The 18,341-nt window shown below is 45.4% G+C and overlaps 1 protein-coding gene across 4 annotated transcripts in view; it reads left to right on the top strand.

Moving 5' to 3' along the window:
- Positions 1–18,341, top strand: part of ASPSCR1 (ASPSCR1 tether for SLC2A4, UBX domain containing) — a 77,213-nt gene that overhangs the window by 21,038 nt on the left and 37,834 nt on the right. For all 4 annotated transcript variants that reach the window (XM_039501780.1, XM_039501778.1, XM_039501779.1 and 1 more), the window contains exons 5-8: positions 3,535–3,592; positions 4,407–4,480; positions 5,207–5,645; positions 13,716–13,855. In XM_039501780.1, the coding sequence (XP_039357714.1) occupies positions 3,535–3,592; positions 4,407–4,480; positions 5,207–5,645; positions 13,716–13,855 (711 nt within the window). The remainder of the gene's footprint in view (positions 1–3,534; positions 3,593–4,406; positions 4,481–5,206; positions 5,646–13,715; positions 13,856–18,341) is intronic.

The following is an 18,341-nucleotide window of genomic DNA, read 5'->3' on the forward strand; positions in this document are numbered from 1 at the left end:
TTCTTCACCATTTCACCCTGAAAACACACTTTCTGGTAGCTATCACATCAGCTAGAAGGGCTGGTGAGATCCAAGCATTAATGGCATGTCCTCCTTACAAAGTAGTACGTCCACAGGGATAAAGTAGTGTTGAGACCCCATCTTAAATTCCTCATTAAGGTGGTGTCGGATTGTCATTTAAACCCAAACCATCAATTTCTCAGTTTTCCTCTCCAAACCCCACTTGAACCTAGGGAAGGCAAACTGCATACCATAAATTTTCCCAGTGCTCTGCTATGGTACTTGGATAAAACAAAGCCACTTGATAATCCTCCTGTTTGTTTGTGTCACTGGGAAAAACTGTGCAGGGCCAACTAGTCTCTCCTCTGAGATTATCCTCCTGGATTACCCAGTGCATTACAGTATTGCATGAGTTAGCTAGTCAACACCTTCATCAGGAATTGGATCACACTCAATTGGATCATGGCAGCTTGCCTGCGAAACGTTCCTATACCAGAAATCTGCAGAGCAGGTATAGCTTATTTTGCTCACTGAACTAGTATAAACAATACTTGCAACGATGCTTTTTCCTGTATAAGATGTGTCTGCACTGGGAAGGTTTGTCAGTATAGCTATACCAGCAAACCTTTTCAAATGGAGATCTGGCAGCAATAACTAGTTCTTAGAGACGTTTTATCCATATTGATCCCATGACTCACCCTCCATCCCCACTCCTTCAGAGTCTCTCTCTGCTGGGATGCTGAATTAATGAGGGAACTGAGAACTCTTTAGAACATAAGAACGGCCGTACCGGGTCAGACCAAAGGTCCATCTAGCTCAGTATCCTGTCTACCGACAGTGGCCAATGCCAGGTGCCCCAGAGGGAGTGAACCTAACAGGCAATGATCAAGTGATCTCTCTCCTGCCATCCATCTCCATCCTCTGACAAACAGAGGCTAGGAACACCATTCCTTACCCATCCTGGCTAATAGCCATTTATGGACTTAACCACCATGAATTTATCCAGTTCCCTTTTAAACGCTGTGATAGTCCTAGCCTTCACAACCTCCTCAGGTAAGGAGTTCCACAAGTTGACTGTGCGCTGCGTGAAGAACTTCCTTTTATTTGTTTTAAACCTGCTGCCTATTCATTTCTTTTGGTGACCCCTAGTTCTTGTATTATGGGAATCAGTAAATAACTTTTCCTTATCCACTTTCTCAACATCACTCATGATTTTATATACCTCTATCATATCCCCCCCTTAGTCTCCTCTTTTCCAAGCTGAAGAGTCCTAGCCTCTTTAATCTTTCCTCATATGGGACCCTCTCCAAACCCCTAATCATTTTAGTTGCCCTTTTCTAAACCTTTTCTAGTGCCAGTATATCTTTTTTGAGATGAGGAGACCACATCTGTACGCAGTATTCGAGATGTAGGCGTACCATCAATTTATATAAGGGCAATAATATATTCTCAGTCTTATTCTCTATCCCCTTTTTAATGATTCCTAACATCCTGTTTGCTTTTTTGACCGCCTCTGCACACTGCATGGACATCTTCAGAGAACTATCCACGATGACTCCAAGATCTTTTTCCTGACTCGTCGTAGCTAGATTAGCCCCCATCGTATTGTATGTATAGTTGGGGTTATTTTTTCCAATGTGCGTTACTTTACATTTATCCACATTAAATTTCATTTCCCATTTTGTTGCCCAATCACTTAGTTTTGTGAGATCTTTTTGAAGTTCTTCACAGTCTGCTTTGGTCTTAACTATCTTGAGCAGTTTTGTATCGCCTGCAAACTTTGCCACCTCACTGTTTACCCCTTTCTCCAGATCATTTATGAATAAGTTGAATAGGATTGGTCCTAGGACTGACCCTTGGGGAACACCACTAGTTACCCCTCTCCATTCTGAGAATTTACAATTAATTCCTACCCTTTGTTCCCTGTCTTTTAACCAGTTCTCAATCCATGAAAGGACCTTCCCTTTTATCCCATGACAGCTTAATTTACGTAGGAGCCTTTAGTGAGGGACCTTGTCAAAGGCTTTCTGGAAATCTAAGTACACTACATCCACTGGATCTCCCTTGTCCACATGTTTGTTGACCCCTTCAAAGAACTCTAATAGATTAGTAAGCCCCCTCTTTGGGGCTGCTCTGCCTTATATGCACTTATATTAAGGTGGAGCACAAGGATATGCAGGGCATGGCCCCCATAGACACTGCTGATCAAAAGGTTCTGACCTTGAACACGAGACACATGCACACTAGCAGTACCTGGACAAACTTCTCAGAGAACCGGTTTCTGCAAGGTAAATAACTGTTGTTTTTGTGCCGATGACTATCAAATATACAAACCTGTGGACCCCTTTACTGCCTCCTTCCTGGCAATCTTCTTTCCCTGTCTTGAAGTACACTTGAGAGTAAATCGCCCCTTCAGATCTAAATATCTGAGGCCATGTCTACACTACAGGGGGGACTGTCGTGGCATAGTTTACAGTTCTGTAACTATGCGGGCATAACTTGGTAGTGTAGATGCAGCCTACAGTGATTGAAGGGAATTTTCTGTCATTGTAGGAACATTACTTCCCCGAGTGATGGAAACATTTTGCCACCAATCTAGCTGCGTCTACGCTGAGGGTTAGATAAGCATAGCTACAGTGCTTAGTGGGATGGATTCTTCACATCCCTGAGTGATGTAGTTATGTGGACCTACATTTTAAGTGTAGACCAGGCCTGAGAAAGAAGTGCTTCTCTTTGGGAGGAGAGGAGAAGCAGCACCTTCTGTGGCTGCTTTTCTGCTGTCCAAAACTTGTGCTCCTTTCTTGATTCTGAAGTCCCTATTTTCCCTCATCTCCTCTGCCTGCAAACTGCCTGTGACCAGCTCTGCAACACTGCTGATATATGCCCTGCTTCACTGAAGTTCTTAGCCATGTCTTCATCTCTCACCTTGGCTATTGCAGCTGCCTTCTCTATGGCCTCCTCAAGTCCTTGCTCTCTAGAATGAATGAAATAATGCTGTTGTCCATGTTATATGTCTGGTACCAAGACCCAGCTGCATCACTTTCCTCCGTAGGTTGATTATTATTTGTGACTCCTTTCTGCTAGGTGCTGTACATAGTAAGAAACATTCCCTGCTCCAAAGAGAATACAATCTAAATTGTAATATCCTAAGCTAAACAAAGGTGGGGAAAAATGAAAAATTATTGTTGCCAGTTTCAGAGATGGGGAACTGGTGGATGGGGAGATTGACTTGCCCAAAGTTACAAAGAAAATCAACTTTTCTGATTCCTTTGTCTTTATCTCAAAATCCAGATGAGGAATTAGCTTTTCTTTGTTTTTTTTAAAACCCTCCATGGATCTGCATTTGACGGAATAGTGGACATGTTGGGCCAAATTCTGCTCTGATTGACCTTATGGAGTTATTCTGGATTTACACTGGTGTAAGTAGAGTAGAAAGTGGCTTCCTGATCTTACCTAGTGCTGTTCCACTCCATGGGTTTCAGAGAGGTTGAGTTGTCGTACAGACCGCTGCACTTCCTTTTCTTTTTCTTGCAGGGAGTGTATGGAGCAGCACGGTGAATTCTCTCCAGTCTGTATTTACATGCGAGATGAGGTAAGTCAGCAAACTCTTCTCAAATGTCTCCCTTTCTCTGTTTCTGAAAATAAGGAAAACCCAGCACTGCTTTCCAGCCTGGAAAATGTTCCCTCTCCCAGCTTTCTTGAGGGGAAGTGGAAGAGCTTTGGTCTTTTCAAAGCCTGATGTGTGTGTATGGGAAAAAAAGCCCTATTGGAACATAACCCTGAGCCATTCAGGCCTCCGAGCCCATAAAATGTTCTCAATGACCTGTTGTGGGTTTTTTTTTTCCAACTTCTCTTAAAGTTCAAGAGTCACAACAGTGGTTTCACTTCAGTAAATATTTTCTTTTCTCCATGTTTTGATCTCTTGAGCATTACTATTTTTGTTTAATATTTTGTGAGAGTGTATTTTGGAGTCTGTCTTCCCCAGCTGTCCCCTTCATCTCCTTCTGAACTCTATGGACGGATCCTTCTTATTCTGGGAGTGGGTCAGAGGGGAGGGACATGGATGGAATCTGATTTCAGAGTGTAGAGGTGTTGCCTTTAAACCCACCTCTGGGGTGGAACTGGCCCTGAAAAGAACTCCTTAGCTATGGCCATGTATGTCTAGTTAACTTTGCAGCTAGAACATTTAAGAATACTACAAAGCATTTGAGTAAGTTTGGTAAGAGCTGTGAAGGTGGGTGTTGTGGTGGGAAGCTTTGGCTCCACCTGCAGAAGGGGCGCCTGTGAGCTGTCCACTAGATGGCACAGTGCTGACCTTGCTATGCATTTGTTTCTGGGCAAAGTCTCCTTGGCTGCCTCCTCTGGTAAGTACGCACCCTAAGTCTCTGCATCTGTTCTTGTTGCAGATAGCAGGGAAAGCTGCCCTGGAGAGGACAACACTGAAATCACTTGGTCTGACTGGAGGCAATGCCATCATCAGGTTGGGAGGAGCAAAGTGCACTTCCTGTTTGGGCACTTTCCTCTTCTTCCCTCATAATTTTTCACTGTAGTGGTAAATTTGTTTTGTTTCAAGTACCAAAAAATGCATGAAAAAAAAAAAAGTTCAAAGAGATGAACATCGTGGCATTCAGTAATTATTGTATTTGCCTGTTTATCTGAAACTGCTGCCCAGATGTGCTTCCCACAGCTGCAGATCCTGGCACTGACCAGATGTGCAGATTAAAGGGGCTTTTGCAGAGTTGTTTTTTTCTCTTGAGTGAAACAAACAATTCAAAGCTAAAGTCCCTCTGACTAAGGAAAGGACAAAACCTGCGACTGCATCTTCCCTACTTTGGATTTCAGGCATATTAAACTCACAGGGCCTGCCATGCCTCTTGCTGGCTAGAATGTGGGAGGTCTTATTCTGTGTCTACTAGCCAATCCACCTGCTCAATGTACTGGTGGCTGTACAGATGATTATTGCTGTTTCTTGGAGGGGGGTTTTCGCCTGGGGAGTGGGTCATTCTCAGGTTCTTTAGAACTGACTTCAAAGTAACGAAAACTTATTTTCTGTGGTCATCCCATGGAGGCACCATGTGGGGGTTTGTGCTTTTGTGACCAGCAGTCTCCCCTGTGTCCAGGGCATTTCGGGGGGAAGAGGGAGGAAGGACAATTATTTCAGTCAATGATTTTGCTTTTACTACTTTCTGTGGTGTCTCCTTTTCAGGGTTGTCATGAAGAAATGTGGCTCCTCTGGCCAGGAGGAGGCTGTGGGCATGGCGGCCCCATTTAGCAAGCTGCCAGTGAGCCCAGTCTCTACTGAAGGAGCAGTAGATACGCCATTACCTCACACAAGCATGTTCTCAAAGGACTTGGACCCCAGAGATGTGGCCTTCTCTTTAAACAACTGCACAGACAAGCAGGACTTGATTAAAGTATCCCAGGCCAGCTTGGGGGAGCTGTGGCCTCCCTCAGATCCTGTGCCTGCCCCATTTGTCCCTTTCTTTGGAGATGGACAGCGTCTGGGGGGGACCCCTGTAGCTGCAGACTTTCCAGTGTCAGATATGCTATCTTCAAAGCTGCCAACATCTCTCTCCAGTCCTGGAGGCCCTTCTAAGCCAAAGAAGTCTAAGACCAGCCGAGAACAGCTAAAGGAGCAAGAGCAGGTAAGGGGAGCTTTGCTTTCTTTGAGTGTCTGGGGTAGAGGGGCTTTACTCTCATCCTCCCTTGCCCGAGATTAGGCTTCTAACAAGAGAGAGAAAATGTGTCCGTTTTTAGTATTTTCTGTCCTGTAATCCTAGGACTTGAGCCACTGGGCTTGTGGCTTCTGATATTAAGGATGATGTGTTGCTGGGGGGTTGTTGCTTTTTGGATTGCTTGAGTGATGTTCCAGAGGTAGATGAGTGGTGGGGATTTAGGAACTTGCACTCTGTCCAATGGACAGAGGAGTTAGACTAGGTTTTGAAACGTGTTGTCTCCTGGACAAATGCAGGCAGCAAGGCTGAGTTAGAAGCATTAAAAAAAGAACTGTTTTCTATAGTGCTAGTCATGCCAAGTACATGACAAACACTCTGCAGCACTAAGTGCAGTAGCCAGATGCCGTGCCTGCCTCCAGGCATGGGGCACTGAGTGCTTTCCCACCACTACTCAGTCTGTAGTTTTGCCAAAGGAAAGATAGGATTTAATTGGCCAGACTTGTACTCCCCCCCAGATATGCTTGTTACTTGTGGCGGCTCCATTACCTTCTGCATGATTAGAAATATACCCCTGTGGGTGGTGTCCTGGGAGAATGGATGGCCTTATCAAATCTGTCGCAGCCTTATCCCAGTGCCTCTCTATGTGGACGCCAATCTGTTGTGAGTGGACCTAGATCCTGGGTTGCATGTGCTTCTAACCCAGTGGGGTCTGAGTAGAGTCTAGTAGCTGTTTCTAGTTCAGGGATTCTAGAGAGGACTCCCCTGGATCAAACCATTTGTCTGAGCCTTCCCTAGGACATGAAACTCTCCAATCCAGCTGTCCTAGTCCTCAAAACCAGTGCCTTGTACCGCCTTTCTCTCCAAGTTGCTTAGTTGCTTACATATGCTCCCCCAGATTTCCACTTAGCAGCTGGGACTCTGGCTTCTAGTTTAACACCTTCGGGGGTAACGTGGCAAGAAAGCAAGGAACACAGGCTTAGCAAAGAAATTTCTTAACAACAGTCACTTTACTCTTAAAAAGAACTAGAGAGTTACAGATCTTTGAAAAATAACAAAAGTCTTGAGATGCCTCCTCCCAAGTCTGATCTCACCCCTTCTGTGAGTTCAAGCTTCTGTGTGTTTCAGGCAGGCCAGAATCCTTTCTGCCTTCTCTTTCCACCCAGTCCTGCTTGCATGTCGCAGTGTTTGGCCCCCTGCTTAGAAAAGCATTTCCCCGACCCAAATACAGTCTCTCTCCCTTTAGCCATGTGCCCATATTGACAAACAAACTGCATTATTTACAGGCCATGCGGGTGCCCATGTGTAGAAAATCCATTGTTTCATGGGCCAGCAGTTGAGAGACCAAAGCTGATGGCTTCTCAGTGATGGTCCTTCAATGAGGTGTCTGACATTTTGGGGTGCAGTCTACACAAATGAGGGGGCTGCCATCACTGCCCTGCAAACTTGGGTGCCTTACAATGCTTTGCTATTGTAGCTTCCAACTTGGGTCACTCACAAGCAGCCTGCAGGTAAAACCAAGAGTGTCTTTGTAAAGCCATAGCACTTGTCCAGCAACTCCGAAGCCAGCAGCCACCCTCTGGCTTCCAGCAATCTTGGTTACTACATGTAGGGTGACTCCAGCACACTCCTGGTCTCAGACTTTCCCCTCAAAACGTGTGTTCTGCACTATCCAGCCCTCTCCTGGACAGTTCAGATAGATGAGGTCCATTGCACCTCTAAGGGGATCGAGGTACAGCAGCTTGCCACCTTAAATGGAATTACCCACATAGTTCACAGCACTGGATTAGTTTTGATAAAAGAATAAAACAAGTTCATTTCACTACAAAGAGAGAGGTTTTAAGTGGGTAGAAGTAGTAAGGCATTAAAGTCAGAAATGGTTACAAGAAAAAGAGAGAGAAAATGCTTCCTAATACTAAACTTAACAAACTAAACTTGATTCAAGGTGAAATTCTTACCACAGGTTTTCAGTAGCATTGCTGATCAAGTTTCAGGTCAGAATCTACTCCCAAGGTCCAATGGCTGTTTCTTTTGTCTTTGTAGGTGAAAAGAGAGAGAGAGACAGGGAGAGAGAACATGGGGTGTTTTTGCCCCTCACTTTTATAGTTAGGTCACCCTTTGAAATGCATGTTCCTGAATGTGACCCCTAGATAAAGTTCTTTCCAGCTGAGAGCAAGGAAACATGGAGTCGGGTGTAAGAAGGTGTCTTGCAGTTTTTTCCCTCACCCGTGTATGCTGAAATTCAGATTTTCTTTTTTTCTTCACCCCCTTGCTGTCTAAGGACTCTGTTTACCACTTACATGCAGATTGAGGTAAAACATACTCCCTTTGTTTAAGACAGGCCTGGTTGACCAGTTATATCTAATGGGGGCTACATGATTTTGAACATGTGCCTTTAACATCACCATGGGGGGATTTCATAACTTGACACACAAGGTTGCTACATACATTTCACCATGATATTATTAACCAGCAAGTTATTAATTTTCAAATGATACTTTACAAGGCATATTTTGTACAAAGAGGGGAGGGATAGCTCAATGGTTTGAGCATTGGCCTGCTAAACCCAGGGTTGTGAGTTCAATCCTTGAGGGGTTCATTTAGGGAACTGGGGTAAAAATCTGACTGGGAATTGGTCCTGCTTTGACCAAGGGGTTGGACTAGATGACCTCCTGAGGTCCCTTTCAACCCTGATATTCTATGATTCTATCAGTGTGTAGCGTGTGAAGAGGGGCACATTCCATCAGTGTCAAAAACCTTTCTTGGGGAGGGAGGCTAGCTGGAATGTAATTCAATAACCTTGCCTTGGGCAAAGTTAAATGTGTTCAGCACATAATACAAAATGGAGGTCCTAATAGAAAATGGAGATTACAAGACAAAATGGAGGTCACAATTTGATAAAGACTTCCCCTGCTGTCATTGGGTCCACTCTCCAGAAGCTGGGAATGATAGTCTCTCAGGGGTTACTTCCCAAACCCAGGGGCTGGCTTTTTTTAACCCTTCAGAGAATCCCCTTCTCTGTTATTCAAAAGGAAAGGCCTCCTGCTATGAAATCCTTGAGGTTTGAGTTTTACCTTTGTCCTCAGACCTGACCCAGTCAAGAAATTAAACAAATAAAATCTTAGAAGTAGCAAGAAAAATGTCTGGTGAGGTTCAGAGAGCCCGGCTTCATGAGAGCTCAACAGGGTGGAGCGTGTGTGCATGATCTCCTCCTTGGCAGGTTTCTCTGTGGGTGCTCCCCATTGTTGAGAGGAGTTCACTGCCTAGAAACAGAAGCCAGACCCTGGAAGGATTCCTGAGCCCCAAATAGTGTAGCAGACGGGTGGTTTTCCAGTTAAATTATGATTCTTCATGTATGCTCCAGACTGCTGGTCCTTGGAATTGAACCCCTCAGAGAGAGGGGTTTGAGCCTGAAGAGCTGGACAATGTGCCTGCTGCCTGCCCAGGCTGAGCTTGTCTCCCTCTGGCTGTTGTTCCTGCTATATGGGAGTCAGGAGTGGGGAGCGGACTCTCATTCCTCAGTAGAGATATGGCTGAAGAATCAGCAGGGCTGGTTGTCATCCTTCACCTCTATGTGCTGGTGTAGGGCCAAACCTAGCTCCCCTTTCATGTCTTGCCTGTAGCTATATGGGACACTGTTCTGCAGCCTGGGTTCAGATAGGCTTGGAGAGCTGACTGGGACTCTGACCACACACAGCCGAGGACTCTAGTTTATGTTCCAGCCTTCCCAAGTCTTATCTCCACTGGAATTGTAGTGCTGCTCTACCCAGTTAGAGCCAGCTTCCCACTCCCAGTTTGTGAGAGCTGCCTCGGGAGCAGGTGCTCCTGGAGGTTTCTGCCCTCATGTTCAACAGAATGCGACTTTGACTGATGCTTTCATGCCCTTTGATTTCGGGTGCCTTTGCTGCTGATTGATTAAACTGAGCTTCCACCTCCACTCCTGCCCTTCTCTGCCCTCCTCACTCCCAGCAGCAGCACAGAGTGTAGGGCCGGCCACATGGCATCTGCTTTTTGTCCCTTTTCAGACCTGAGGAGAAAACCCAAAACAAATCAATTTTTTTTTTTAAACATCAAAAATCCATTTTAGTAAAAGAATCTTCCCATTAATGCTGTGCCTGTGTGTGGTGTTTGGATTGAAATGAAGAGACTGGATAAAATCTGTGCGGGTGTCTCTCCATTTCTGGGTTAAGGATGGTTTACAGACCAGCCGCATGCTAGCTTTGATGTCAAAACATCAATTATTAGAAGGTAGCTTTACTCCAAATTCCCCTGGAGATCAGAGCTCACTGCAGTGGGGAGAGGAGCTGGATCTGTCTACCACTTTGCTTTGAAGTCAGAAGGAGCTTTTAGAGCTTCCCTCCACTGCTCCCCTTTTTCAGAGCCAAAGTGATGACCTCAAACCGATAGGCATTATTGCTGACATTGGGTGTCTCGTATAGACATACTGAGGCCTGATGGATAGCTCCATCATATTGATCAGAAGTGCCTGAAAACTCAACTTTGGGCAGGAAATATTGGAGACCATGACCAAGAACTGGTGTTGCAGGGTTTATCATCTCCCTGATTTACAATGCTTTTGCTCTAAGCTTCCCGGAAGGAGCTGCTGCTGGAGAAAGGTACAATGTGCCCTTCCCATTAATTATCTCAGTAGAGAGCGGAACTTCCTAGTGTCAGCTAACGAGTATTTCCCTCTGCCATGACTTCCTGTTCAGAGAAATCTGGACTAAACTGTGAGGTGGAGGTGGGGTGAGGATAGCAGGATTGGGCACAGTTGATGGGATTAGGATGTAGCCAGCAGTTTCCTCTATATGGGCAGCCTTAGCTTGTTGCTCCCTGAGCCCCCTCGTTGCCTGTGAGAACACATAGCTGCCCCTGGCCCTGAGAAGCTAAGGGGTATGAGTCTGTGGGGAGACTTCATCCACTGCAGGTGCTCTGAGATCACAGGCTTTTGGATCTCCTACAGAGGGACGTGTGTATGCCATTTACTGTGTCCCCTTGTTGGGTGACGCTGCTCACAGGAGTGGGGGTTGGAAGGTAGCTTTCAGACTCTGCTTATACTTAAGATTATTAGTTGCCAATTGAGATAATTTCTGACCCAAACTTGAGATGGAAGCAACTGGACTCAGAAAGGCCCATGGAATATAGGGAATGAATATCAATGGGACAAGAAGCAGCAAATGGCAGCTGCTGCCCTTTGGGTAAAACAGACTGGGTGAAGTGACAGAAACAGATTGGCTCCTCCAGCTCATAGATACTGTTTTGTGTGGATGGGTAGCGATGGAGTGGAAGGAGGCACAGATGATACCACTGAGAGTAAGCTACCTAGATGAAGAAGTATTATTCAGTAGCAGTGTCTCTTCAGGCTGTATCATCTATTGCAAAATGGTCACCTCGGTGGTAGGCCTGTGTGTACAAGATGTGCTGCTCTCCATGTTTCTGTCATCGGAACTGGTGCAACTGTAGAGACTGGATGGCAGGAGCTTTGCAAGGGCACAGGCTCCTAACTTGTGTGCTGCTGCCCTACAGATCCATCCGCGGCAATTCTCTCTAAAGCTGAGAGCTGTCAGTGTCCTATTGGGGTCTGGCTTAAAGGTCGAGTGGGTGGGAATTCTTGTTCTGTTTGCATTGGGTTTTTTTGCAGACCCCTTGGACAGGTTTGGAATTTCTTATCTCTAGTGTAGGTTGAATATTCTATACAGAGAAATGTTACGCTATTTTAGTCACTAATTCAGAGGCTTGTTTCTATACTCATGTGTTCAGAATTTGTTTCAGATATTCAGCATTCGGTGCTGTTGAAAAGAATATTTCATACCACAGCAGGTGCGCAGCTTTGCAGCTGGACTAGTATTTGGCAGGTATTGAGGCAGTGTTGGAGCACATGGGCATGGAGATAAGAGAATTTATCTTTTGGATGATCCTGGTTTTATTGCACAACTTATCTGTAATTCTGACTAGCTGACAGAGAATGACATGGGGAAGAAGGACCTTGGCCTCCTGCTGTCTCAATGGAGGTGTCTGTATGACTCTTATGGCAGACTGTAGCCCAATGGAGTTAAACACAAAGTAGGAAAAGCAATTGAGCAAGGGAGACCAGAATGTAGCTGCCCTCCTCTGAAGTGGAGTATCCCTATAGGTGCATGTTACACCTATGCTTTGATGCGCATTGGCTGAAGACTTTTTAATCTACAAAGCCCTAAATGGTTTGGGCCCAGCCTGTCTCTCTTCTTGTGGGATTCTGCCACTGTCATGATTAGTCAAGGTGCTTGAGTTAGTAGCCTCAATTATATTAAATGAGGCACTGCTGGTGAGGTCCCTTGATTCTGGAATTCTCTCCTGGGGATTCCAGAGACCCTTCAGGGCATGTTGCATGCTCCATATGTTTTCCTCAGGCTTTTCCTGAGGTGATGGGTACAGAACTATTTGACAAGGCTGTAGATGTGCTTAGAGTTGATCATTGCAGCGAGATCAAATCTAATTACCTCTGTTTGGGAGGATGGCAAAGTGTCCTGTTCATGTGAAGCCCAGAATGACACGAGAGGTAGCCTCCTCTGCCTGGCTTGAAGGAGACCCAGGGCAGATCTACAGGACTGCTTAAATACATGAGTCTGACGAAGTGGGTATTCACCCATGAAAGCTTACGCTCCAATACATCTGTTAATCTATAAGGTGCCACAGGAATCTCTTTGTTGCTTTTTACAGATCCAGACTAACATGGCTACCCCTCTAATACTGCTTAAGTTATTTAATTTACATCATTCTGGGTTGTGAAAAAGACACCATCCCACTGTCAAATACGCAAGTTAGATCAACCTAAGCAGTGTCTATACTGGTGCTATGTCGGCAGGAGATGCTCTCCCGCTGTCATAGCTTCCACCTCTCACGGAAGTGGAGTAATTATGCTGATGGGAGAGTGCTCCCCCATTGGCATAGAGTGTCTTCACCAGATGCACTACAGCTGCATCAGTGCAGCTGTTACCTAACTCTGTAAACAGCTAGTGTTGGAAGATTGATATGCAGGAGTCTATTTCCAAGAGGGCATCTTGGCAGCTCAGGAACTCTTCCTGTGCTCGCAGTCCAGGGAATGCTGCAGCTCTGGGCACTCCTCTTTCCCAGCCCAGGGAAAGCTGCAATCAGGCTCCTTCACCCTTTAGTTAGAGCTAACTCCACTTGACTTTCTAAAAGTAGCCGAGGGTCCCACCCACGCAACCTCGCTCTTTTAATTTCTCAAATTACCCTTTGGCGCCCACAAACATAGCAAACCTTGCCTTGTAATTTGCGTTCTCTGAGAGACGCTTCGTGTTCCCAGGGGGCCCCGTACATGGGGGAAGGGAGAATGGATGGGACAGGAGGCCATGTGCAGGGGTGTGCTGAAGGTTGGTTGGCTGGTATGTGTGAGAGAGAGAGGAGGGCCAAAAGGTTTGCTTAAATAGGAATATCCTAAATCATGGAGTCTTGGGCCATGTCAGGCAGGCAACTGGCTGTCAGGGGCTCCTGGTTACAGAACTGTATATTATCCATAAAAGCTCGTTTCTCCCACTGGCCTGCCTCTTGGCTCTGGGGATTGCAGCACTTTCTCCTCTTCTGTCTCATACAAGTTTTCATCTACCTGAGACTGTCTGGGTTCTAAAAGGTTAGAGTTGTTCCAAAACTGAGTAATCTGATTGGCTGGTGATGATTCAGACATCCAGGTGCTTGTAGCAGGACTTCTTCCAGGTACGTAGCATGCGTTGCCCCAGGGAGGGGAGAGAAGGCAGCTGTGCTCTACCACTGGGAAGATTTGGGGGTGTGGACAGACACTGGGAGAGGAGCAGCTCTTTGGTACTTATAGCAGGGGAATGGTTAGCTAGAGCTGCAGTACAATATAAGGTCTGTGTGTTATGTAGGTGACAAGATCTCTGTGGGCAGGTCTTTCCTAGAAGAGAGATGCAGCCTGTGAATGGACCTTACTTTGCAAATGCTGAGGTCTGATTCTTTATGCTATGCTTTGGCTTTAGCTGGGGCGTAGCATTCAAGTCTAACCTGTGCTCCCTCTTTGCTCTGCAGCTTTTGGAGCGAGAGACAGTCGTGTGCCATCCAGACCTGGAAGAGCCACTGTCTGCTGGTCCACAGGATCTTCCTGATGAGTTCTTCGAAGTCACGGTGGACGATGTGCGGAAACGCTTGGCCCAGCTGCAGAGTGAGAGGCAAGCTTTCTTTTCATTAGGAATTGAAGTTCCTCCATCTCCTTTCGCCACTCTGAATGTATTGCATTGGTGCTCTATAGATTATGCTGGCTTCTTGGGAAAAGGTGCTGGTCTGATCGATGGCTTGGGCTCTGTGTACCTGGGAATTCTATCTCCCCAGTCTTATAAAATACTCTCCTGTCCTTGGTGATTTGAGAGATCTCAGACTTTAATCTTGTTGTTAATCACTTGGCCTAAGCAGGGAGCTTGGCACCTGTCCAGGACAGAACATGCTAGGTTCCAGACCTGGGGCATTTGTGATTTTCAGATCAAGAGCTGAGCTACTGAACAACACAATAGAATTGGTCAACAGACTAGAACAGAAAACACTCCAATAATGAGTGCTGGAGGGAGGGATGGGATTGGGGTTCTGGGACTAGACTGGAATTTAGGAGATTTTGATTCTGTTCCTGGTTCAATCACAGATCTGCTCTGTGACCTTGGGCCAGATTCTTTGCTTTTCCTATCTAGGAAGACTCCCTGATCCTAGAGCTGGTTGTGTGCTGGCCTTGGTTTATTTTAGAGTGGCCTAGTGGCTTCTCCATGGTATTCTACCTGATAATGGCCCCTTCTCAGCCCCCAGCCTACGCCTATTGTCAGTGGCTATATGGTACATTGTGTGATGTAGGAGGAATCACCAGCATGGGAGATTGGTTGCCTTCTGGCCCCTTGGCACTGCCAGAGCAGTATATAAGGGATGGATTGCATCTTTGGATCTGGTCCAGAGTCTCTCTGTGCCTCAGTCTATCTCTTAAGGGAGAGTAATTTTTCCCTACCTCACAAGGGTGTTGAGGATTAATTCTTCAGTGCGTGTGATGTGTTTAGATACTGTGGTGATGAGCATCATAGAAAAACCTCAAGTAAATAAACTGACTGGAAGGCACACAGTGCCCACATTGGGACAGGATTTAAAATTATTGCATGTCTTGTCATATCTATTAAGTACATTTCAGCCAGTTACCCCAAAGCTACTTGATTCCCCTTCCCCACTACAAATAATTGCTGCTTTTAAAGATGGATGTGCATTCATATGCCTAAAACAATGAGAGCTGAAACAACGTTTCACGCTGCCCCGGTGCATATGCTCTGATCTGACATTACATCAATTGCTGGTAACTAAACAAGCATGAAAGTTCCAACTTGTCCGTACATTTGTTTGTCACATGTTGACACAGGTCCTGATCCAGCTCCCATTAACGTCAGTGAAATGACTCCCATAGACTTCAATGGGAGTTGGATTCAGACTGCAGCCAATAAGCAAATCTCTCTAATTTTGATGACAGAATTGCCTTGTGTTACCAGCTGGAATAAATCAATTTTGAGACGTGATAGAAGGTGAAAATCAAACTATAAACTCCAAACTAGGATGTGATGACCCATAGCTCCACTCCTGGGGGATGCCCAAAGGGAAGGAAGGAATACTGAACTTTTTACAGATAAAAGGGATTACAGCTCCTGAACAGATTCTCTTAAAAGTTGGGGACCTATATAGGAAAATTTCTGAACTCTTAATCCTATTTTGTAACAAGTATTCAGTTAAGATAAACCCTTTGCCTTCCTGGTAAATTAATGCTCTGAATTCAGTGTTTAGTGAGTCATAATCTTCCTTTAAATATGGAGCAGCCCATGTAACATCATAGTTAGGGTAGATCAGAGCTTTCTGCTTAGAACTGCTCAAAGGGCTCTAAAATCCACATGGATATTCAGCTTGGTAGAGCCCTGCATGGATACAAATGTATATCCACCGATACGGCTATCCACAGATATAAACTGGTATCTGCAGAACCTCAGGGCTTTTCCAGGAACTGCAGCGGCGAAAGGAGCAGAATGTGGGGCCACCACTCCCAGGATCCAGCTCCCTGTGGCAGCAGCTCCTCTGGCGTGGCTTTAGCACCCCCGCCCCTTCCACGTAGCTGTCTGCGTTTCCTGTCTGGGGGTGTGCGTGCCGCTTGAACACGAGTGCGACCAGGGACAGCTGCTGGTGAGCCTGATGCCCGCCCCAGTGGGCAGGGCTGAGGATGGTACAGCCAAAGGAGCAGCCGATGCGGGATTCTGGCTCCTGGGAGTGGCAGCCCCATGTTTTGCTCCTTCTGCTGCTGCAGTTCCCGGGAGAGTCCTGTGGTTCCATGGGTACCAATTTACATCTGCGGATATCCGCATCCGCGGATATACATTTTGTATCCGTGCAGGGCTCTATGGATTGGCCTGAAAATTGGCATGCCACTTGGGGTATGTCTATTCAGCCCATGGAATTGAGACTCCCAGCCTGGGTCAACAGACTTGCGCTAGAGGGCCGGTTTGGGCTCCGCAAGGAAGAGCTCAGTGAATGACAAATGTGAGCAACCCATCCACCAACCCAGCTGGTGGTTTAGTCTGTTGCTGATCTGCGGTCCTAATGACTCTGAATTAGCTGCTTGCCTGACTGCTGTATTTAGTTTGTAAGCCTGGGTTTTTATAGATCCAGACTAAAACTATGACTAGTTATCCACATAAATATTGTATCACTTAATGCCCTGGAGTTCATGTAATGTCAGATATGCTTCTGCTGGGCCCTGGTAGGGCTTCCTTTACTGCCTAGTGGTACCTCTGGTTGATACCTGAAAAGTGCCCCTGAAAACTCTACACAGCACTTTGTTCTACTCACATTTGCCTTTGAATGATACCTCCTCACTTCCCCCACTTTCTCAAAAACCAAGAAAAATTCACATGCAAAAAATGTTGTTTGAGGAGTTAGGAGTGTAGGAGCTCAGCACTGCTGTGTGCCCTTTGTGGTTTTTTCAGAATGGGAGAGTTTAATTCCCAGAACTCAAATGTTGGGAAATTAGGAAATGCAATTACCCCTTCCTAACCAAATGTGCCATTTTCTCTGTGCCCTGCATTCCTGTTCATACAGTTGAACAGACCCTTACTGTGCTCTGTGCAGCACCATTGGTCTGGGAAGTACTTGCTGTTGATTGGCAGAAGTAAGCTACACTGATCTCCTTGAGGGGACTCATTGAGCAGAGTTCAGGTGGTATAGTTGTTGTATCGGAAGTATCGCCTTAACTCTGCATTTCTTGGTTTGACGTTTGGGCTTAAATTACAGCAAGGGAGGTTTAGGTTGGACATTATGAAAAACTTCCTAACTGTCGGGGTAGTTAAACGCTGGAATAAATTGCCTAGGAAGGTTGTGGAATCTCCATCATTGGGGATTTTTAAGAGCAGGTTGGACAAACACCTGTCAGGGATGGTCTAGATTAGTCTTGCCACGAGTGCAGGGGACCGGACTAGATGACCTCTTGAGATCCCTTCCGTTCTATCATTTTATGATTGTTCTATGATTTACATTCTAAGAGCTAAACTCCTGCTTGGGCAGGGCAGGATTCACACAGGGCAATTTTGAGTGCCTCCAGTCTTAACTTCATGTTAACTCATTTTTTGTGTGAGAGAGTGTGATCCTGCTGCTCTTCTTCCTGCTGCCATAGACTGAAGATGGCAGCATGCTGTACCTAACTTCTGTGGCGAGATCCTGCGATTCATTGGCAGGCTGAGAATTATGCAGCAGCTTCTTTTCCATTTAATCAGTACAGAATTAATTTTATAAGAAATTCAACTGATTTTATGCTGCCTCCACATCTCCAGTTTTCAATATGTTGTATATTTTTGTATTGTTGTGGAATTAACTGCATCATCAATATCGGGGAGACCTGGGAAGGGGTCATTTGGGCTTTTGCATCTGGGGATGTGTGGGTGGGAATTTGGGATTGTGGGATAAGCACATTAGCAGAATGATTCTGCTACAGTCATCCACTGTGAAATGGTTCATAGTCTTGGGTGAAATTGTCACTTTGAGGTTTCACAGTTATTACCCCATGATTGAGGTGAAGAGGGATGTTTACACTTGTCTGAGTTATTGATTCAGGCTGTCTTCAAAATCAGGCAGGCATCATTGTGTCAGCTGGGTTATGTTCTCAAGGTTTTCTTCACAACCATAAGGGCTAGAAATATATTATATATTATATATTATATATTGTATATTGTATATTGTATAATATTATATTATATTATATTGTATTATATTATATATTGTATTATATTTTTTAATGAAGCTGAGGCTCTGGAGCCCTGTTCTGCTTAAAGGAGAAATGGCAGAGAATCCATGAAGTCTGCTTAAGATGAAACCTGTACTGGCACAAATATTCAAAATGTTCTGAGATCTCGTATATCTAGAAGCAAAAAGGAGTTACAAGATAATATTATGGGCAGATTCAGGAGTTGGTTCAGAATTAGGGTTACCAGATGTCCCGTTTTTAAAGGGACAATCCTGTTTTTTGGGACTTTTTCTTATATAGGCACCTATCATCCCCCACCCCCGTCCTGTTTTTTCACAGTTGCTATCTGGTCACTCTATTCAGAATAGTGTTGCCAAGTGGTGGTGGTCACACACAGAGAGTGGAGCGGAGCCTTA

Source organism: Mauremys reevesii, linkage group 15, assembly GCF_016161935.1.
Source record: "Mauremys reevesii isolate NIE-2019 linkage group 15, ASM1616193v1, whole genome shotgun sequence".
NCBI classification, from domain to species: Eukaryota; Metazoa; Chordata; order Testudines; family Geoemydidae; genus Mauremys; species Mauremys reevesii.